General features: G+C 59.5%; 1 protein-coding gene across 1 annotated transcript in view; it reads right to left on the bottom strand.

Annotated features, from left to right (window-relative positions):
- Positions 1–53: 53 nt before the first annotated feature.
- NTN1 (netrin 1) overlaps positions 54–22386 on the bottom strand; it is a 77104-nt gene continuing 54771 nt past the window's right edge. Inside the window, exons 3-6 of the mRNA XM_029056998.1 lie at positions 19467–19616; positions 18450–18503; positions 11743–11817; positions 54–4618 (exon numbers count right to left, since the gene is read on the bottom strand). Of these exons, the coding sequence (XP_028912831.1) occupies positions 4290–4618; positions 11743–11817; positions 18450–18503; positions 19467–19616 (608 nt within the window). The 3' untranslated portion in view covers positions 54–4289. The remainder of the gene's footprint in view (positions 4619–11742; positions 11818–18449; positions 18504–19466; positions 19617–22386) is intronic.

Genomic DNA, 22386 nt, shown 5'->3' with positions numbered 1-22386 from the left:
CAGAACGGTTTGGAACAAGAGCTCGTGGAAATCAAGCACACAGAGGCCCTGCCTGGATCGGGAAGAGGTAAGTGTTTACTTAGACAAAGCAAGGTAGTTACCATGTCGACATTCGCTCTCAAAGCCGCTGGGAGCAGTTACAGTAGTTACATACAAGGTGGCAGCCATACAGGGTCAAAGGGCACAGGGGTAAATCCAGACACGCCAACCCTATTCCCTCCACTCGAGCCAGGGGCCAAGCCCCTCTGAGGGTTGCCCCGAACCCAGGCAGAGCCGCCGACCACATCGCTCTCACACCTCCACCGTTCAGTCCTCCGTCCAGCTTCTTCATCGGCCCCCAGCGAGGCCCAGTGGCCACCGCCTCCTGTGCCAGTGAAGTCGGACCATCAAGTCCCCGGCCCCATCTCCCGGGCTTTCGGTTCTTCTTCCGAGGCCCCTTCTCCGCTTCTGGCCATGGCGGCGCTTCAGCACCCAGGGTTCCAGCCGAGGGGGAGGTGTCCGAAAATTGTCCTAGGCCAGCCCAGCGGTGACTGCAGGAAAAAGGCTCCCAGCCAGGTTCCAGGGCCAGAGAGAGACACCTTGACCCTGGGCCTCAGTCGGGCCCAAGTGCCACATTCTCCGCCCCCACCGCTCGGCGGGGTCAAGGACTCCCCTGTGCTGCGATGGGACAGCAGCCCTGGGACAGAAGCCATGATGTCGGGCCCTTTGCCAGCTCCCTGCGGGGACTGGGACAGCCGAGGGGCAGGGAGAGGGGTCAGAGGCCCACCGTACTCTGGAGGTCAGAACTATAGATCCCAGAACGCTGTGAGGCCAAAACTGAGAAGACCAAGTGTCTTCCACCCTTGAGGCAGCAGTCAACCCAGGCTGCTAGGCAGGGGGATCAGCTAGCTGGGCCTGGGGCAGGCTTCAGGTGTCCCCAGACTCTGAAGACCAGTCCCAACCCCTGGATGGGGTGGTAGGGAATGGGGAGGGGAGGAGCTCATTCTTTCTTGCCTGCAGTCTATGTCCCTTTTCCTTCCAATGGGCCCAGCCAGATGGGATTGGGCATAGACCCAGCTTGACCAGGGCAGTGCTGTCCCATGGCCCCCAGGCCACTCTGCAGTACCGCTTCCCAACTCAGGTTTAGGTGCAGAGACTCAAGTGGCCTCTTGGAGGGCAAAACAGGGCAGGTTTGGCTCCGACTTCCACCCCTCCTTGGGTTAACGGGGAAGGAGGCTGTATGTTGTGTCTCCGCTGCAGCAGGACTCAGTTGGGGCCAGGGCTGAAGGCAGTGGCCTTGCACCCGGGATCCCTTCCATTTTCCAACGTGGCAGTGCCATCGGCCGGGGGTGTCACGGTGGGTGTGGTAACCCGAGGCTCTTGGGGCCGGCTCCGGGGCTGGGCTCCCCGACTGGGGCGGTGGCTCAGACCTGATCCAGGCAATCACCCTGTGGGGCCTGGAAGTGGGGAAGTATGATGCCACCACCCAGAAGGGTGAGAGGGGGACAGGAGGAGCGTGACCACGTTCTAGGCTAGGGAGCCCCTGAGGGGCAGCGGAGAAACATCTCTCAGGCCTACGCGAGGGTTCTGTAGTCGCCCCAGCCGAGAGAGCCATCAGTCCCCTAAGCCCCTTGAGATTGCATTTCAGGAGCCAGTGGTCCCTTAGTCTCTCTGCGGGATCTGGAGGTCGGCCCAGCCCGGCCCCTGACAGCTGGTCAGTTCTGGCCACACCCCCTCCCCATCCAGGAGCCACTCAGGGCCAGGGAGGACAGTGCTGCTTAGACCTACTCCCCTGAGGTGGGCAAAGGTGCGTGGGAACAGCCCAATCTCTCCCCTAAAAGCCCCCCTCCCCAACACAGACCTCTGCCACCCTGCCCTCCCAGGGAGACCCGTGGCCCAGATGTGTGAGGAAGAGGGGGAGCAGGAGGCCGGTCTGGTGAGATTGTTCTCGGGGGGCAATCGAAACCACTCTCGGCCCTGCTTCCCCACCACGGGGAGGAGATGGGGGGCAGGGTGCCAACCTGGGGACAGTGACCAGCCCTGGTTGGACGGTGAACTGCATTTATTCGGCGGGGCTGGTTGGTTTATCTCTACCGTGCTGTCCCTGCGGGCGGGGCTCCCGGGCAGCAACAGCTTTAACGAAAACAACTTCAGTAATAAAACTCACAACTTTCCCTGTGCCTTTAAAGAGATGTAAATGGAGTCCCCACCGAGATGGTCTCAATTTGGGGGATGAGGGACGGGGTGGCCTTGGTCAGCCTCAAGGCCCTAGTTACACCCCAAAACCCCAGCAGGTGGGGCCATGGGAAGGGTGGGGTCGGAGGGCTGGCACCAAGTGGACATCTCAGCTATCCTTAGCCAGGCTGGTGTGGTTCTCCAGGCCTTTCCCTGCCCCTGGACCCAAGACTCCTCGAACTAGAACCAAAGCTCCCAGTGGCCTCACTCCAGAGCAAGAACTAGGGACTTCTCTGGTGTCTCCCTGCCAGTCTGCACCCACCTATGCCTTAATCCTAACCCCGTCCCCTTGGTTCGGCCTGACCCCCAAGGAGACTAAGCCTCTGGGGGCTCGTTTCCACGTCAAGCCTGGCTTATGCCTGGGAGTTTGCCCCTAGACCCCAGGAACTTCCAGTCCTAGCCCCATGGACAAGGATTGGGCATGTGGGCTGTGGGAGTGAGGCCCTGGGATCAGGCACGGGCTGAAATGGCAAAAAAGAACCCAGCCCCGCATGGGCAGGGCTACTGAGGCACAGGTTGACCAGGGATCACCGTGTTGGTTTACTTGGTCAGCAACGGGCAGGGGCGTGGGGTTGGGGGCGGGGCCGGGCGGGAGAAGGTAACAGTCCGGGCTCAGTGGGGAAATCTCTGGGCCAGGAAGTCACAGTCAGGGGCCAGTGGCAGCTTCCTGCCCCTCCAGTGGACTCAGCCCTCACTGGCGCAGCCTGGAGTCGGGAGCACAGACCTGGAGTTGGGTTCCTGCCCCAGCCCTCAGCAGAGTGCACCCTGCTGCAAGTGCTGGCCCCGTCACGGCTCGGTCTGACCGTGACCGACCGGTGTGGCACATCTCCTCCCACCGTGATCCGGGACAGCAGCCGCAGGTCTCCCGGACCCTGGGGGAGGCAGGCCCAAGGAAGCCATCTGAGGCTCTGGGCCTGGCCTGGCCAGGGAGGAAGAACAAGAGCAATGCTGTGGGCGGAGAGCCCCCGCCCCCCGCCCCCCAGCCCAGGATTCCCAGGAACATGAGCTTCTGAGGATGCAGAAGGTACCCACTCCGAGGGTTAGCCTCGCTCCTCCAGGCTGAGGTCCTAGATGGCAGGGGTTTGGGGGAATCGGCTGGGAGGCCAGGCAAGCCCTGTGCCTCCGCCCCATCCTCAAGTCCCCAGGCAGGGTGATGGCCAGAGGGCTAAGGAGTCCCAGCATCTGTTCCACCCACCGGCTGCCCACACAACCCCACTGACTTTTGGGAGTGCCGAGGTTTGGGCTCCCGGGAGGGAGGACCTCCAGAGAAGGTGGACGAGCAACCTCCTGGCAGGAGGCTCTCGGGAGGGCAAATGCAGGCAGTGGTGGGCCTGTGACCCTCATCAGAGGCCTGTGTGGGTGATCTGCCCTGAGCGGCTTGAGGTCAAAGCAGGGAGGGATTTGGGCTGGGCTGCCTGTCCCGATGGAGCTGGCCCCACTGCCCCCTCAGCCTGGCCAGGAAGTAGGTGCCCTGCCCCAGCCCCTCACCCGGCAATGGGAGCAGGGGCAGGGGCTGGGGCAGAGAATGGCGCTTTTGCTCTGGTAGGTGGAGAATTCTGGCCAGCCCCAACAACAAAGCCTGAAGGCTCAGCCTCCAGGCTAGGATTTGGGAAAGGGGTTGGGTGGGCCCCCAGCTTCCTTCCCCAGGGGCTTGGAGTTAGGCTGAGTTGGCCTGCCTGGGGCCAGAGTCCAGCTGCTGGGTAGTGGAGCCAAGGGCCTCTCTGGTACATGACCCATCTCCAAGTGCCCCTGACATAAAGGGAAGTATCATTCTGGCCAAGTCCCCAGGATCCCCTGCAGCCCAAACAGTCCTGGGCAATTCAGCTCTGTTTGAGCCTGGCCTCCAGACCCGAGGACAGTGGGGCTGGGGGGCCGGGGGCCATCCCATGCCCGGAGAAAGGGTCTCGAGCCCCGGGGCCCTTCCCCGCTTCCCCCCGCCCTCCCCCGTGCCCCATGTTGAATCCCACAGCCCCAGCGTCTACTCGAAGCGTTGTGCGCTCCCGGTGCTCCCGCGCTCCGCTCGCTTGCTCACTCACTCTCGCACGCACGCGCACTGTCCCGCTCGCACGCTCGCGCTAGGCCTTCTTACACTTCCCCTTCTTCTCCCGCTGCTGAAACTTGCGCAGCCTCCGGGCCCACGTGTCCCGCCACTGGATCACCAAGCTGGTCTTGCCGGCCACGAGGCCGCTCTGGTCCGGAGAGTCCTCCCCCGCCCCCAGCAGCAGGTACTTCTTCAGGGGCTTCACCTTGGGGCACTTGCAGGCCACATCCCGGGAGCGGACCCACAGGGTCTGGTCGCCGCGCCGGATGCGGTTGGCTCCTTGCTTGTACACGGAGATGACGCTGGCTGTGAACTTCCACCAGTCTCCTGCCTTGTCCGCCTTCAGGATGTGGATCTGGACGGCTGGAAAAGCGCCCCACTCCCGTCAGCCCTGAGACTGCTGGCTGGGAACTTCTCTCTGCCTGACATCCCACCTATCCTCTACCTTCCCCCTACTCACCCTCTACCCTCCCCCTGCTCACCTTCCGCCATTCCACCCAGCCTCTGCCCTCCCGCCTGCCCTCTGCCCTCCCCGCACTCACCCTCTGTCATCCCATTCGTTCCTATCCACGTTGCCTACTTTGTGTCATCTGCGCTCCATTCTCACCTGGGCCCGGTTTCTGGGGGAGGGGGGGACAGCCGAGGGCTCCCCAACCAGGACCCACCAGTGAGCCTGGGTGTTCGACTAGCCCCCCCAACCCTGAGCCTGTTCCAAGTCCCTTGAAGAAGAAGACCCGCTGTGAACCTTCCCCGAGGTCTTGCTCTGCATAGGGCGAAGCTGACCAGCACCCATCCTCCACATATCACACTTCTGGCCCATGTCACTGATGCAGAGAGCAGGCACACGTGTGCATATCACACCTGAGTCTGCCATAGGCACACACACACAGACGCGTGCACCCACCCTCTCTACTTGGGGTGGAGGGTTTATCTTATTTCTGTTCAGCAGTTTCTGCATTTTCCCCGACTCCCAGTAAGGGAGCTGAATATGGTCTCCGGGAGCAGGACATATGGCAGAGGTTGGGGAGACCAGCAGCCTAATAATAATAACAATAATAATAATAATGATAGTACTTGTTAAGCGGTTACTATGTACCACCACTACTCTAAGTGCTGAGATAGATTCCAGCACTTAGTGTACAGTGCCTGGTGTATAGTAAGCAGCATGGCATAGTGGATAGAGCATGGGCCTGGGAGTCAGAAAGTCATAGGTTCTAATCCCGCTCCCTCCACTTGTCTGCTGGGTGTCCTTGGTCAAGTAACTTCACTTCTCTGGTCCTCAATTACCTCATCTGTAAAATGGGGATTAAGACTGTGAGCCCCACATGGGACAACCTGACTACCTTGTATCTACCCCAGTGCTTAGAACAGTGCTTGGCACATAGTGAGTGCTTAACAAATACCATTATTATTATTAATAATAATAATAAAAATACCATTATTATCATTATATAAGTTAATCAGGGGAAAAGAAAAAAACAAGGGGGTAGATTCTGGGGGAGAGTGAAGCTCTGGGGTAGGGTGGGGGGAGGACTGTGCAAGCCCCTGCGGGGAGAACAGAAGTTGTTAAGAAACCCAAATTTAAGGAGCCAACTTCTTAGAGGATGAATAGGTGTTTCTGCTGTGGTGCAGGGTGAGGTACTCAGTGGCTTTCTGAAGGTCTGTGTGTGTTCTAGGAACTGGGCCCTGCAGAGATGGGGAGTTCAATGGCAGAAACTGAGGCAGCGAAAGCCTGGTGACTCAGGAAAGCCCACCCCCCCAACAAACCCCTGGCCTCTGTTCTGCCCCTTCCCCTACCTCCCCCACAACCCACACACCCACACACAGCACTGCACTGCACTGCACTGCTGTTTAGATCTGTGAGCTGGCAGTTGAGCAGGTTACCAGGGGAAGTGGGGGTCAGCCCTCTCCCCAAACCCCAGCCATGTCCAAGCACAAGCTGTGTAGCCTCCATGTCTCAGGACAAGTGACCCCACGGTCTGGGCCACTTGGCATGGAGGGGGTGACTGCTCAGGCCTTAGAGGAGCCCACCCTGCTGCTCTGGCTGCCGTGGGTCTCGCCCCATCCTCCATTTCACTCTGCTATTGTTTTAATGATATGTTCTTCTCCTTGATTCTATTTATTGCCATTGTTCTTGTCTGTCTGTCTCCCCCGATTAGACCGTAAGCCCATCAAAGGGCAGGGACTGTCTCTATCTGTTACCGATTTGTACATTCCAAGCGCTTAGTACAGTGCTCTGCACATAGTAAGTGCTCAATAAATACTATTGAATGAATGAATGTGATAGGCAGCTGGACCCCGGGCCTCCCCACTGTCACATCCCATGAAAGTAGGGAGAGATCACTGCCCAACCTGTTCTTGGGGAACCCGTCCCGGCTCTGAGCCGAGAGAAGCTCTGGGCAAGCCAGCTGCCAGCCCCTGGCAGCAGGGCAGGGAGGGCCTGCAGGGACAGGTGGCCGCGGAAACCACAAAGCCCACCCAGTGACCACAGACGAAGTGGATTAGGGGGGCTGGCCAGCACAGTGGATGTGGTGGTGGTAATCTGTAATTAAGCCAGCAGCTAAAGGGAGCTGCCGGGGGCAGGGGATGGTGCGGGGAGAGTTCTCAACACCAGTCATGCACCCCCTGAAAGGAGAAGAAAATCCCATGAGTAACTCTCTCTCTGAGATCCTTCGGCAGCCAGCCTGGCAGTGGCCAAAGTTTCAGAGTCGCAGAGCAATAGCTGCTGCCCAGATCCACCCAGAGCCCAGAGCCACCGGGTGCTCGGAGTCTGCACGGCCTGGAGCCGCTGGGAGCCCAGATCCCAGACCCAGAGCCTCTGGGTGCTTGGATCCCAAAGCCCGGAGCCACTGGGACCCCCAAGCACAGAGCCCCTGGGTGCTTGAGGCCCGGTGCCTGAGCCACTGGGAGCTGGAGCCCAGAGCCCAGAGCCACCAAATGCTCGAAGCCTGCAGCCTGGAGCTGCTGAGAACTTGGAGCTCAGAGCCACCAAGTGCCCAGGAGCTCCGACTGCCCTCCCTCCAGCCTGGCTTTTCTGCCTGAGACGGGAAAGGTCCCAGGCCTTGGGCCCATCCTTGCAGGGCCAGAGCTGGGGCCAGGCGGAGGTACAAGGAGCCGGCGACGTGGACCTGGCCCAGGGGAGGAGAAGGTGGGCCAAGCCGACTCCACGCCTACCTGGAGCCAGCCATGATGCCTGTTGCAGCTGCCCTGCCACAGGGATACTCACGGGCCCCAGCTCTTCCTCTCAAAGACATCGGGGCCAGGACACTTTCAGTCGAGTCGCCGATCGGAACGTCTCCTTAATGGAAGAGGGGGCCAGGTACAAGACCTCCCACCTGGTCCACCGGTAAAATGTTGTAGCCAATGGCTGCCCTTCCGTGGCCAGGGAGGCCGGAGCAGGGAAACGCTCTCCGGTCCAGGTTGGGTGAGCCTGGGGCTGTGCCCTCCACTCCTCAGCCTCTCCAGCTGCTCCCCTGCTCCGTCCTTCCTGAGCCAGGCCTACCGGATCACCTGGGTCTCTGCTCAAGACTCTTGCTGCCCTATGGTCCCCACACAGGGCAGGCTCACTGTTGGCCCAGTGGCAGAGGCACAGATGGGTTTTGAGTGTGGGGATTGGAGTGTTCAGGCCTACTGGGACCTCTGATGGCCTATTGATGGCCTCTGAAGCCAGCAGGCCTGTACCCCCACCCCACTGCCCTGTCCTGTCCTGGGGCAGAATGATCGTTAGACTCCACTGCTGCCCCGGGGCCTCTTGGCCAACGTGTGTGCTGGGCAGGGTGAAGGGCTACACACACACACACATTCTCTTTCTCTCTCCATAGATGGACAAACACACCTACAGAGGTACACACGTGTACGAGTTTGGACTGAGGTGAAGCCCTGTTTGCATGCATACACATACACACACCTGTTCACACATTTAGCGGTGTATACATGTATATATACACACACCCATGGGCACTTATGTGGGCGTGCACACACACACCCCTTCACACTGGAGTAGGAGCAGAATATTCTCTTCCAGTTGAAACCCCAGAAGTTAAGAATGCTGGGTACATAGCAAGGGTTGTTGAAAACTGTCCTTTGGAAACAGTCTGACTTTCCATCTGGCAGTGCCAAAATGTCTCTCAACAAAGGGGTGACTAATACCCGTCTCTGCAAAGGAAGAATTTTCCGAATCCGGGCAGAAGGAAAGAAGTGACCTCACCTTCCAGCATGTGATCGTTGGGTCCGCCCGGCTGGTCTTGCCCCCCGCCCCCTCCCCACCAACCCCCAGGCCTGTTCCCCTCCGTGACGGGCCCAGCAGGGAGGGCTCTGGGGGAGTTGATGGATACACTCCCCATTGCTGGAAGGGGCATATGGGAATCACCTGTGAGTGTGTGTGTGTGTCAGGAGAGGCAGTGTGTGCATGTGTGTGCCTGGGTGCGAGAGGGTGGTGACAGTGCTGAATGAATGAATGAGTGAATGAGGCATGGGTGGGTCTGGCCTCCAGGCAGAGGTTGATGGCCATGAGCTCTGACCTAGCACGTGAAGCTAAGGGGGTCCCTGCAGAGCAACAGGGTTCCTGGCAGAAGACTGGGGTGGTAGTGGAGGGTTATCTCTTCACTCCCTGGCTCTCACCTTCCTCCCCAGCCTTTAAGATCTACTCAGAAAAGCACTGGAGGGAGAGGGCAGAGAAGCCCCACGGGTTCGGGTGGGTGGTGAAGGGGCCTGGGGGAGGAAAAAGGAGCTGAGCGGCCATAGGCACAGGAGGGGCTTCAGGCCTTCAGCTGCTCCCATCACGGGCCAAAGGGCTTTGGTGACCCTTCGCTGGACTCCCTGTGTTACTGTTGGGAGGGCCGGGGCAGGGGGCGTCCGGCCGCAGGGGGGCTGGGAGCCGGACAGGGGGTGAGGGGTCAGTGACCACAGGAAGCCCCTGCCCCAAGATTGGGGGCGGATCATCACCCGGAGCAGCACAGGCACACCTGGACCTGGGAGCAGGCATAACTGCAGAAGGAAGTTTGCTCCCCTGGGAGCTGGGGGCAGAGGGCCCTCCCCCTGCCCACCCCGGTGAGCAGAGTGACCCCACCACCCTGCCCGCAGCGGCCCACGTATTGGCACAGTGATCCGGACCTTGAAGCAGGTGAGCCAATCAGCCAGCCCACGAATTAATAATAATAATAGTATTTGTTTAGTGCTTACTATGTGCCAGGCACTGGAATACAGCCCGACAGCAGCGCTCAGCTTTTCGTCCAGTGAAACGGCCTCCTCCCTCCTCTTCCCTCCTCCTCTCCCTTCCCCCCTCCCCCCTCGCCTCCTCGCCGCCCCCGCCGCACTGGCCGGAGCCCAGGGAGGGCCGGTCCAGCCATTCAGCGAGGCGAGCTGAACGGTAGCCCCGGCGTTAGCTCAGCGCCGTAACGAAGTTAATCCTAATTAGGGCCCTTTTAGAACATTCCAGCAGCTCGTCCGACGAAGGGGAGGAAATCTGCCTCCTAATTGGCTCCCCGCGGGGCGATGTCAGTCAGGAGGCCTGGGCCCTCGGGGCCTCGGCCAGCTTTTCTCCTGCCCCCTGCCCCGCTCCATTCCCCCGAGCCCCCCAGCGCTTATTTAAGAGCTTCACAGCTCTGCGGGGCCAGCGTCTCCCCGGCGCTCCCACCCTCCTGACTGGGGGTGAGGGGTGGACATGCTGTGCTGCCCCCTCAGCCCGGGGTTCAATCTGCCTGTAGTTCACTAGCTGGGGGTGTGGAGACGGCAACCCTTTAGGAACCTCTCCAGCAGTGGGCTGGAGCCCCCGAGGGAGGGAGGAGCAGTCCAGTCTTCTTTCCGGGGTCCCCCAGCCCCCACTCCCTGGCAAGAATTTCTCTACCCCCAAGACCTGAGCCTCCCTCCCTTCCTTCGTCCCTCCCTCCCTCCCCGGGTACGCCCGGCCTCCTGCTCCTCGGGGGCACCCACGGGAGCTCCTGACGGCCCCGCACCACCTGGACCCCGCGTCCATGGCTGCGGGAGGCCAGGTGTCCTCTGCTCTCCTGGACTCCGGAAGCCTCGGGGAGACATTGGAGAGGCAAGAGGCAGCCTAAGGGTCCAGGAAGCACAGAAGCTGTCCAAAATGGAGACTGGCAACTTGTGTTGGGCATTCCCCCAGGCCCCGTGCCAAAGACGGAGCAGATGACTTTGTGGTGAGATGGGGTGGGGGTGGGGTGATGACCCCCCGACCAGTCCTGTGGGGGGTGGCCCTTTGGACACTGCCTGGCCTGGAAGCGGGCCAGGGGAAGACTCAGGGTTCCCCAAAATGCCACTCCTCCTCGGTTTGGCCACGGAAGGCCCGGGCCGGAGGAGATTAAGTAAATCGGGTCTCTGGCCCTCATACCTTGTCCCTCAGTGGCTGCCTTGGATACCGCCAAGGGCTGTAGTTCCCACAGCCCCTTGGACAGCAGGGCAAAGCCTCAGTCAGACCAGGATCTCGTGCTTGGCTCCTTAGGTGCCCCTCCTCTCTGCTCACCCCCACCCACTCCCAGGACATCCTGGCAGTTTGGGCAGCAGGAGAGCCCTAGTGGGAGCAGCGATCGGGATTTGGGGCAGGAAGGTGAGGATTTATTAACAATAATAATAATAATGGTATTTGTTAAGTGCTTACTATGTGTCAAGTACTATTCTAAGTGCTGGGGTAGATATAAAAAAGCAGGTTGGACACAATCACTATCCTACATGGGGTATTCAATCATAATCTCCATTTTACAGATGAGGTGACTGAGGCCCTGAGAAGTGAAGTGATTTGCCCAAGGTCACATAGAGAAGTGGCGGAGTCAGGACTAGAACCTCTGACTTCCAGGCCTGTGTTCTTTCCACTAGGTTATGCTGCTTTCATGCCACCAGCTGGGGCTGACTCTTTACCAGGCCACCACACCGTGTCCATCTCTTTGGTTGCCTCCCAGATTAGACGGGAAGCTCTTTGAGAACAGGGACCATACCTTACCCCCCTTGCAACTTCCCCCAGTGACACACAATCCTGGGACCCAAACTGCTGCAGAAGGGTGGGGTTGCAAAGGGGAGACTGGTGTGGAGGCCCGAAGGTTAGTGGTAGCCGGGGGGAGATGGAGGGTTGGGGGTGGTGGCAGCTGTCTTGGAGACAGGAAGCTTGGGGGGGGACAAGGGAGGAGAGGCTGGTGTCGAGGCAGAAAGTATGAGGAGATAGGGGAGGGGAGGCTAGTGGGGAGGTGGGAAGTTGTGGTAGGAGGTGGGGTGGGGCAGAGGAAGGTGGTTTGGGATCCTGCAAACCAGGGGAGACCCAGGAATGGAGTCGAGATCTGGTTCACCCGACAGGAGCCCTGGCTTTTCTGTAGTAAATGAGGCCAGCACCCAGTACTTGTGCGCTTTCTCTCTCTCTCTCTCTCACATACACACACACATACTCCTCTCTCTCTCTCTCTCTCTCTCACTCTCTCACTCATACACACACACACACACACACACACACACTTCTCTCTCGAGGAGGAAGCTTGGTGACTCACCATAGTCTTTCTTGCAATACTTTTTCATGTTAATCTTCAGCTTCCCTTTGGAGGCCTTGCAGTAGGAATCACAGTCTGCAGGGGAGGGGGAGGAGAGGGCACAGACAAAAACGAATTAGCCTCAGAATGAATGGGGGGGTAGGGGGAGGTGGAGCAGTTCTCTCTCTGAACAAGAGAGGCCCGAATCCTCCATCTGCCGGCTGGGAGGGGCGGAGGGAGGGAGAGCTTCCTCAGAGGCCCAACCATCCTGAGCCCACCCGCTTACCCACACCCTGCGGTCCTTGACAAAGGAGCCCTACCCACCCTCCGGCCCACCTGCCTCCCCTCCTTTCCCCGAGGTGGGGGAGCTCTGCCTCTGTAGGAAACTTCGAGCCCATTAGGTGCCCCCCAAGATTCCCCACTCCCCAGCAGGCCTGGGATCCCACAGCAGCTTCACCGTCACCTCGTGCCCAAGCTGCAGCAGGCAATCTCCGAGCCAAGCGAGTCCCCACCATCGAGACCTATGCCAGGCTTCAGCTGCTCTCTGCCCCACCTGGCCACGGGCCTGCGGCTCTCTAAGGTCTGGTCTGCCCACGGGCCATCTAAGCTGGGGGGGTGGAGGAGCCTGAGATGTTCTCTGCTGGCCAAGAAAAGAACTGCCAAGAGCACGTCCCAGTGGCAGGGCCCAAGGTCCAGGCCCAGAGTCAGGCCCAAGGCAGGGCTAAGGATGCGGTCGAGATGGAGAATCATGTCCCTGTGTCCCAGAGCTCAAGAGGGCGAGGTCAGCCCTGGGCTATAAGTCAGTCCAATAGCGGGTCATGACGAAAATGGGAATTTCTCCTGGAAAAAACTCTGTTTTTTTCCACCTGATCTCGGAGTTCCCTCTGGAACCGACTGCCATTCCAGAGACGGCAGAGTGGCCTAGTGGATAGAAGAGAAGGGAAGAGAAGCAGTGTGGCCTAGTGGATAGAGCACAGGCCTGAGAGTCAGAAGAACCTGGGTTCTAATCCCGGTTCTGCCACTTGTCTGCTGTGTCACCTTGAGCTAGTCACACTTCTTTCAGTTCACTCATCTGAAAAATGGGGAATAAGACCGTGAGCCCTAGGTGGGACAGGGACTACGTTCAACCTGATTATCTTAGATGTACCCCAGCACTTAGAACGGTGTCTGGCACATCATAAGAGCTTAACGTATACAGTTATCATCGTTATTATTATTATTCCCTGCTGCACAGCTTCCTGTGGGAACAGATTCCTTTGGTTTCCACCCACTGAGCAAAGAAGTGGGATTTTCTTTGGTTGTGTTGAAGTCACCGGCCCTCTTGTAGGATCTGGGGGAGCACACTTCAGCATCAGCCCTGACCACCCTGTCTGGCTGTGTCCCCACACAGCCCCCCGTGATTCCAGCAGAGGCACCCTGACCCTCCTGGTCGGAGCCCTGTGACTGCCAACCCTGGATGTGGGAGGCCCAGCAGCCTCTCCCGCATTGCAATCTTTATGGGAAGCAGCATGGCCTAGCGGAAAGTGTACGGGTCTAGGAGTCAGAGGGACTTGAGTTCTAATTCTGACTCTGCCACTTGTCTGCCGGGTGACCTTGGGCAACTGCCTCAACTGCCTCGTCTGTAAAATGAGGATTAAAACTGAGCCCTGTGTGGGACAGGGAGTGTCCAGACCGATTATTTTATATCTACTCCAGCACTAAGTAAGGTGCCTGGCACATAGCAAACACTTAACAAATGCCATTTTAAAAAAACAAAAACCCAACAACCTACCAACTCTTGCTACTACTTCTAAATGACTCAGCCTTCGAGGATCTCTCCCCCATGGCTGGCCATCCACACCCTCCCTCCCCCGGGCCTGTCCTATCCAGTCCCTTCCCCACAGCTGTCCACCCGGGGCCACCTCTCCATCTTCAACCAGGAACCCTCCTCCAAAGTGCCAAAAGTTGTCCAGAGACCCGCTGGCCGGATGTCAGCCTTCACTGAGCAGATGGCAGGCGGAGCTGCGGGTCCCCAGCGGCCGGCCTGGGCATCAGGTCTGAGGCCGGCGGCAGGCCCCAACCCCCTCGGTGCCCCGCCAAACCCAGTGGGTCCAGCCCCTTTAGGGAGGCCTCTGCTCCCGGCCATCGGAGGGTTTCACGAGCCACGGCCTCAGGTCTCCCTTCCTGTTTCTGAGCCCAAGTAGGCCCCGGGAGAAGGGGGCAGGCACCGAGGTCCTGCCACTTTCCGTGCTGGGAGCTGCCAGCCATCTGAGCAGGTGGCAGGCGGCTGGCAAGCATCACCCTGCTGGTGATTTGAGTCTGGAAGAACCAACAACTCCCCGATTCCATCTGGGCCCGGGGACCGGTGTAGCCTGAGACTGGCCGGGGCGGGGGCTTGGCTAAACCTGGGACGGCTGCTGGAACAGCTGGACTGCGACATCCTGGTCAGGGATTGGGTGTGAGGATGAGGCTGATGGTGGGGTCTGGGAAAGATGGAGGTGGATGTCCAGTGCATTGACTGTAAGCTGTAGACTGTATACTTGAGGTCAGGGAATGTGTCTACCAGGTCTGCTGTATTGTGCTCTCTCAAGCTCTTAATACAGTGCTCTGCACACGGTAAGTGCTCGATAAATACCATTGATTGATTGGTCCTCTCCCGTCTGGCACTCTGCTTTTCCTGGACGGGCTGTAGAGACAGGGATGCCTCATGGTGAACGTGTCTTCCCATTCCCACTTTCTCTCATTCCTCCAATTCCCCCATGCCATTTCACTGTCCCCCAGGAGCACCCACATTTCCATGTTCTGCAGTCTCTCCACCCAAGAATGGGTTAGCTTTGCCAGATGGCCCAAGAGGAGTTGGCAGAGCCAGTGCCAGTCTCCCAGTTAGCCCTTCAGTCCAGATAAGCTGAAGCTCCAGAGCCCTGAAGGTAAGTATCCGAGGTGGCTGGAGTCAGGTGAGGAGGTCAGAGGAGTAGCCTTTCTTCCTTAAGGCCAGCCACTTTGGTCTCCCCCAGTGTGGTGCCCTGATGAGGCAGCAAGTGCTGGCACCCATCGGGAGGGCACCGCACCCCAACACATGTCCATGCACATGCATGCACAGGCGTGTGCTTACACACACACACACACGCCCCCTCACATACACAACTGCTGAACTCACTCTCCCACTGAGAAAAGCCATGGGGAAACCTAGTGATTCAGCCCAGTTCTAGTTCTAGTTCTGCGGATTGTTGTGGAGGCTCGGGGGGAAGCAGGCCCGGGGCCTGGTGTGGGTCTGTGGGTTCTGCGTTCCCTTGCACCGTTCCCCAAGGGCCGCTGACAACACCTTCCAATGAGACCTTAGTATCCAGAGAGCCCCTTGGTGGCACCCTGGGGCAGGTGGATGAGGAACCTGAGATCTGGTAGGTGGTAGGTTGGAGGAAAACCAATGTTTAGGAGGTCTGGGCTCTCTGAGGGTGAGAGGCCCTGGGGAAGGCAGGGTGGATGGGGGCCCTGGAGTGGCTGGAGTGCGGGAGGCTGGTTTGGCTTGGATAAGGCCACGGCCTCCGCCCTGGAACAAGAGGGAAGTGAGTTCCTGGGAGCGGGCCTTTCTCCTGGCTGAACGAGATGGATTGAAACACAAATTGGCGCAAATAAAGCATGTAATTCGATTAAAGTCTCCTGCCCAGAGCGGCTGAGCCAGGGAGCAAAGTCCAGCGAACTCGGGCGCTGTTGGACACATGCCCCGGCCCCGCCTTCTGGGCGAGTCACGTGGCTCGGTGGGCTTTCCCTCTGCCTCCTCCCTCTCCCCCCAGCCATCCTGGGGCTAAGGACCCCACCAGGGTGATCCTTTCTGATCCTTCTCTGTCTGCTCTGACTGGCAGTGTGCCCCGCTGACGTCAAGGCTGACAGGATCCTGCCCAGCCTAGACCAAGAGCTCAAAGTCTTCCCTGGGCCAGGGCAGCCCTCCCTGGCCCGTCCAGCCCCTTGGGGACTTGGGCCCATCCAGTTATTATTGGGGTCGCTTCCGGCCGGACGGAACCAGGACTCAGATTCAGCTTCGTGGGCGTCCCAGGCCCTGGGACACATTCTTGGCAAAGGGTGAGTAAATGCACAGGCATGTGTGTGCACACACTCACACACACACACACACACGTGCACACACACATTCTCACACACACACACACACACTCCCCTAAACATTCATCCCTAGAAATCACCCACACCCTCTTACCCCGCAATTCCCTGGCAGGAACATGTTGACTAACACTGCTGAGACCTTGACACTAAGGACCTCCTGTGGAGCAGGTTGACACCACAAATGGAGATGCTGGGGGCTGTTCAGGGGGAGCATCTTGTGTGTCTGGGGGAGAGGATGTTGGGGTGGAGGGAAGGCCCTAAGGTGGCTGGCTGGAAAGACGACTGGGAGGCCTGAAGCAGGGGAGATGCCATTACAAGACAGTTTCCAAAGCTGCCCTCTCGCTGAGTGCCTCAGATGTCACAGGCTCAGGGTCTCTCATGATGGTGGCTGGCACACTGGGCTGGGAGCTGAGGGACTGCGAGCCTAGCTATCAATTGTGAGCACCGGCCACTTCCTTTTTTCCCCTCAAGCTGCAGGGCGGGGGTGGGGGTTACTGGGAGGCTGGGGGCTGTACCCCGCATGCTGGACTGTCCTGGCTCACCTCACTGTGGAGCTGTGGGACCAGCCTGCAGCCCCACCGTGTCCACCTGCAAGGGGACTGAAGAGCAGGACAATGCCCAGCCTCCCCCTCCCAAATGCTAATGCAGCTCTTTGTGTCAGCTGGGGGGCTGGAAACCCCTGGTGGTCTCTCTTGGCCTCCAGTCACCTCCTGCCCGACCTCTGGCCTGGCCCATTGTCCCAGGAGCCCATTGTGCTGGGCGCTCATTGTTCCCTTGGGGAAAGGAGAGGACCGTGACGCATGCTGAGCAGGGCCCAGGACCCAGGGCCCGGAGGGAAGAGCAGCCAGGTGGACCAGCCAGCCGCTGCCTCATGGGGTTGGGGGCCGGAGACCCCACTAGGCTCCTTCTTCTGGCAGGGCAGGTCACAGACCCAAAGGTGTCTTATGGTGGCAGCCGATGCACCAGCCTGGGAGACAGGGGCCTGGCAACCCCAGCTGTCATCCAGGCTCAGTGGTCCATTTGCTGGGAAGCCTTGGTCCTGCCACTCCCTGACCCTTGACCTGCCCCCTCACCCACTTGGTCCTTGTCTCTGGCCCCTGGCCCCATCTCCCCTCTGGCTCCTGGCTTCATCACTCCTTTACCCCTGGTTCCGCCAGCCCCAGCTCCCAGTCACGCCCCCAGAGGACTCCCAGCACAGACCACAGGATGGGGGCAAGGCCCTGGCCGTATCTCCAGGTTCACAAGCTACGTAGCCTCTGCAAGTGGAGACCCAGCACCAGGTGGAGCAGTCCATCCGCCTGCCTGCCTCAGAGGGAGCTGCACACAAAACTGCTGGCCAGTGCCCCCAAGGGGCATTCATTAGCCTGGGGAGAGGGGCTGGGGGGTTGGGTGGGGGGAAAAGGAAGGGGAGATTGCCAGATGGGTGGGCAGAGGAGTGCTCAGGCTCTCTTGGGAGTGATTGGAATGACTGTGTGGGGGGTAGATGTTTTTGGCCTGGCCCCTCTGGGGAAGGTGGAGCAGGTTGAAACCCCACTCTCAGGAGACCCTGAGCCCCCTCTAAGGGAGTAGGCAGCTAAAGCAGGTCTCCAGGGAGGTGAAGTGAGGCAGAAATACCGATTTCCCCAGGTAAGAGTCAGGGAGGGACAGCCGGGGGTGGTGCTCTGAGTGCCCACTCTCTCCCTACAAGCTGGGTCAACCAAGGAAACACACCTGTCACTTTCTGTTGACCTGCTGGCCTAACCCGCCCAGAAAAGTAAATGAGATGAGTCTGATAAGTCCAGGAGAAAGAGGAGGAGGGAGGAGAGGAGAAGGAGGTGGTCTCCCAACTGTTCCAGGAGCTTTCCTGACTCTAGCAGCATGGACTGGGCATCTGGGCCGGGTGCCTCCCTGGGTTGCTCTTACAGGTGGGACAGGTGCTGAGAGCATTGAGGAGGGAGGGGCGGGGGGATGGAGGCCTGACAGCAGAGTGTCGTTCTGGGCCCAAGGCCCTGGGGATGGCCCTGCAGCAGATGGGCTGAGAGGGCTGTCGGGGACCGTGGTTGGGGATTCAGTCCCATCTGGTGGCTGCTCCCTTGGGGGTAGCGGCCCTGGGACCCCCTCTGGGTGGATGAGAGCCCTGCACATCAGTTATCCTTCCCTCCCCTGACTTCTGCAGCTGGATGGAAGGCAGGCCAGTGGGCAGACTAGCAAGCATCACCACCTCAGGCTAGCTTCCAGGAGCCAGCGACCTGGGCCCCTGGGGAGCTATTGGAGGGCATCCCTGGGGTCTTTCACCCCTTCCCTCCCCTCATTCCCCAGTCCACTTGGGCTGGCCCAGTGCCATTCCTGAAAGACCGGGAGCCCAGCCTATCCACCAAGAATCAGTCTGGCCCCCCGCCCCAGGACAGCTCAGGGCAACCTGGGAAGAGCAGAAAGCATAGAGGATCTTTGGGGTGGCGGGGAACCTCTAGAACGTCCCTGAAATCTGGGGCCCCAAAGCACACACACCACCACAGACAGTTGTTCTTTTTTGGTGTCTACAACTTCACTGTACCTTTGTCCAGGTACCTCAGACCCCAAGCTGGCTGTTGGCTCTGCCCCTCAACCAATTCCTCCCACTATTACCAGGCCCGAATGGTCAAGAGGCAACATACCTTCGGGCTCCTCGGTGCTGCTGGCAGCTGTGGTGGGCGGAGGCGCCGGGATCTCTGGGGAAGGGGCACAGAGGGAAGCCAAAACACAAAACACAGGAACGTTATTTCACTCTTTGAGCCAAGACTGCAGCCCCATGATTCGGTCCCCCCGGCCAGGTGTGAGAGGGTGGACATCACCGGCCTACTCTCCAGAGATTCCAATAGAAGGCAAAATACCAGCCGGGCAGAGGGGCAGGCCTGGGGCAATCAGGTTGGTTACTGATTTGTGTGGGAGCGGTGAATGGGAAGTCATTAGAGGAGGCTGAGAACTGAGGAAGAGAAGTAGTTCTCCTTTCCTCTTCCCTTCTCCCCTTCCTCTCCCCTCCTCCCCCAAGGAAGGCAACAGGTGACTGAGACCCCCTCCAACTCAGAGATCTCTTTTGTTCTATTCAGGCCACTGCCAGGGTTTTGGCCATGGGGGATCTTTTAATGAAGGAAAAGTGAAGCAAAAGACAAACCCCACCCCAGTCACACAGAGCCCACAGTGTCATTTGGTAGTCAATGGGACTGGTAGACCGGGGACAGTTTGGCCACACCAGAACTCTGCTGGCCAGCATCAGGGAGGGCCAGGGGCTGGTACTGAACCCAGAAAAAAGAGCCAAAGTCAAAGCCCGAAAACACCTGCCCCAGGCACAAGAAACCACTGCACGTGGACCAGAGCAGCCTTGCTCACAGAAAGCTGGCCTGGGGCTTCCCGGTGCCCACCTATCTGGGTCGGCTCTCGCCACCGGATCCCAGGACAAAGCCAGGGCCGGAGAGCGGTTCCTCTGTAGCGATTAGGTCCCGAGTGGCTGCCCTGCCCCCTGGGTCCCCTGCACCGCTCCGATCTCACAGTGTGGGGGCTGTGACAGCTAAGCACCCAGGATCTCAGGACGCCACCGTGGGGGCTTCCGACCCAAGGTGTGTGATGAAGCCCCTGGCTCCCCACAGCTCAGTGCTCCCCGCCGCTTGGAGCTCCCCGCTGCTCGGTGCACGTACTGATGCATGGGGCGATGGGAGATCGACTCTGCTGGTAGCCTTTGGCACAGCGGTTGCACGTGATGCCGGTCACACCGTCCTTGCAGGGACATTGACCCGTGGTCTGGTTGCAGGTCTTGCCGGCCGCTCCCACCGGGTGGCAATCGCACGCTGTGGGGACAGATGACAGGGTCACGGGGGAAACGGATGCCTAAAGCAGCAGCCAGCAGTTCCATCTGCTGGGCACAGGAGGGGCAGGGAGGGGGCCATGTCCTCCCAGACCCATCCAGATAGCGGGGGGATGTGGTGAGGGACACTTCAGAGCACTTCCAGCAGTGGAGGGTCATGGTGCGTTGGCCCCCAAGGGATACGGTGAATGGCCTCAGCCTGAACAAAGTGGTCCAGAGGCAGTCGAGCCAAGGTGCTGGCGGGAGAGGGCAAGCATGCAGGGATAATGTGGCCCACTGTCTCCCACTGGGCAGGTTGGAACAGGTGGCCAGCAGGCATAAGAACTTGTGATGCCCCTGAGCTTATCGCTGCCCAATCTAGCAGCAGCTGAACAATACAGGCAGAGGGTGGGGCGGGGGCAAGGCCGGAAGAAGGCGGTGACCAGGATGGGGTCCTTGGGGCTCTGGGGATGTCTGGTAGAAAATCAACCTTTCAGGGGAGGGCATGTCTGAGGGCCCTCTCAAAGTCGCCCTCACCCCCACCCCGGTCAGCAGCTTCCCTTTAGCTTGCGGGACCTGCCAGGCGGAAGGGAGGGGCCCAGGCCCCGAGGCCGGAAGACTTGGTTTAGGGCTCCAGGCCAGCCTGCCCCAGTTCAGGGAGCCAGACAGGATCTGGGATGGTGCAGTGCAGTGCGGGCTGACTGGGGTGAGGTGCTAGGAGGAGCCGGGGTTCGGGCCAAGGCAGGGAACTTGCCCTGGAGCAGGCTAGTCAAGCAACTCCTGCAAGATGCTGTTTGCTTGTGCAGTTTGTGTCTAACACAAGCGAAATTAAAGTGCAAAGGGAAAAGCCCCTGACCCGGTGCCTACTCTGGCACCTGCTCCAGCACCCCTCTGGGATCCACTCTGGGGCCCCTCGGCACACCTCTTCCACCTGCTCCGGCTTCCCTCCGGAACCCCTCCGCCGCCTGCTCCGGCGCCTCTCTGGAAATCCCTCCGGTGCCCCTCCAGCACCTCTCCAAAACCCCCGTGACATCTGCTCCGGCACCCCTCCGGCATCCCTCCTGCACCCACTCTGACGCTCCTCTGGAACCCACTCTGGCACCTGCTCTGACACCAGTCCGGCACCCACTCGGCCAACCCTCCAGCATCCACTCCAGCCCCTCTCCGGCGCCCACTCTGACACAGCTCTGGCACCCCACTGCCAGGCAGGAGCGGCAGGGACAGCTGGGGGAGAGGAACATGGCCCCTGCCACTCGGCCTGGACACTGGGTTTTAAGTTAGGGGCAGGAAGGGAGAGGGGGAGGTGGAATGAGGAAAAGTGAAGAGAAAAAGAAAGTGGAGTGTGACTGCGCACAGGCTCATTCCTGCAGAGAGAGGTGGGGCTGGCTGCACTCCCTAGGGGTCACTAACTGAAACTACCAAAATGCCTATATGTTGGTCAGAGGCAGGCATTCCCAGCTGTTCTGCTCTCCCCTGCCCCCCACCTCCTTCCCAGGTGCCGAGTGACACTGAAGCAGCCAGAGCTGAGGGGATTACCTCCTGACAAGCATGAGCCCGGCGGAAGGCGCCCAGAAAGGCCTCGGCAAGTTGGAGGCTTGTGGCTGGGGGAGAGAGGGGGCACTGGGCCCTCGGCAGCAAAACCCCTCACCTCCTGGGCCCAAACTTGGAACTCAGGGTGGCATCACTACAGGGGGTCGGGAGAGCTGCCTCACGATGTGTTGAAAGGTAACTCTGCCAACCTGGCCTGCCCACAGCTCTTCATGCCACCTGTGGGGAGATGGACCCAGGGGCCTTGGAACGGTTAGCTTCCTCAGAGATGCCATTGAGGATTGGGGGGCCCGGGACTGGCCATTCCAGACTGGTGTGATTGATGGGTTTGAGTGGACTGGGCTGGGCCTTGGCTCACAAGTGTCCAGCGGCATGGGTTGGGGACATTTTGGTTCCCCAAACCCTAGGCCCTCTCTCCATCAGGACATCCTCCGGTCAGCCCGGGGAAGGGCAGGGGATGGGGCGAGCTGGAGCCCCAGGCCAGGTCCTCTTTGACTGAAGCTCTATTTGCAGCGTGTTTGCAGCGTGATTTGGGAGGGTGGCTGCAGGGGCAGGAAGGAGGATCTGGATCCTGAAAATTAAAGCAACAGTGGGGGGTCCACACTGCTCTCTTTCTTCATCCTGGGGTCCTCGCAAAGCCTGAGAGAAACCCGGGCAGCTTCCCGGGGTCTCTAGGTCCAATGTTTCCGTGCCTTCCTGCCGGCGCGGAACAGCTGACTGACTCCAATCTTTGGCTCTGCAAGGGCTTGGCCTCCTGAAGGGGTCTAGGATGGGTGGGATCAAGCTGCCCGAGGCTTGGCCATTGGACAGGCGTTTGGAGGGACAGGGTCGGGACTGGGGCTTCGGGTCTAGATGGTAAGCTTCTTGCGGGCTGGGAACCTGTCTACCAACTCTGTTATATTGTAGTCTCCCAAGCACTTAGTACAGTGCTCTGCACAAAATAAGTGCTCAATAAATATCAATGATTGATTCCTGTCAAGAAGGAGCCCTGAAGGAGCCCCTAAAGAGAGACAACGAGCGGGCTGATGTGTGACAATCAGACTCTGCGGGGAAAAGCCGGGCCCGAAGCTAATGAAAACAGCAAAGTATAATTAGGTTGTGGCTTTCAATGTGCGGTTCCTTCCCGGAGGGCCGCCTAGGACTCCTCTCACAGGGTGAAATTCCTTCCTTCCTCTGATGTGCTGAGCTGAGTCAGAGGGCTTGTGTGCGAGACCCCCCAGAGAGAG

Source organism: Ornithorhynchus anatinus, unplaced genomic scaffold (genome assembly GCF_004115215.2).
Source record: "Ornithorhynchus anatinus isolate Pmale09 unplaced genomic scaffold, mOrnAna1.pri.v4 scaffold_264_arrow_ctg1, whole genome shotgun sequence".
Classification (NCBI taxonomy): domain Eukaryota; kingdom Metazoa; phylum Chordata; class Mammalia; order Monotremata; family Ornithorhynchidae; genus Ornithorhynchus; species Ornithorhynchus anatinus.
Note: the sequence above shows the minus strand (reverse complement) of the source record. Positions and strands in the feature narration are given on the sequence as shown.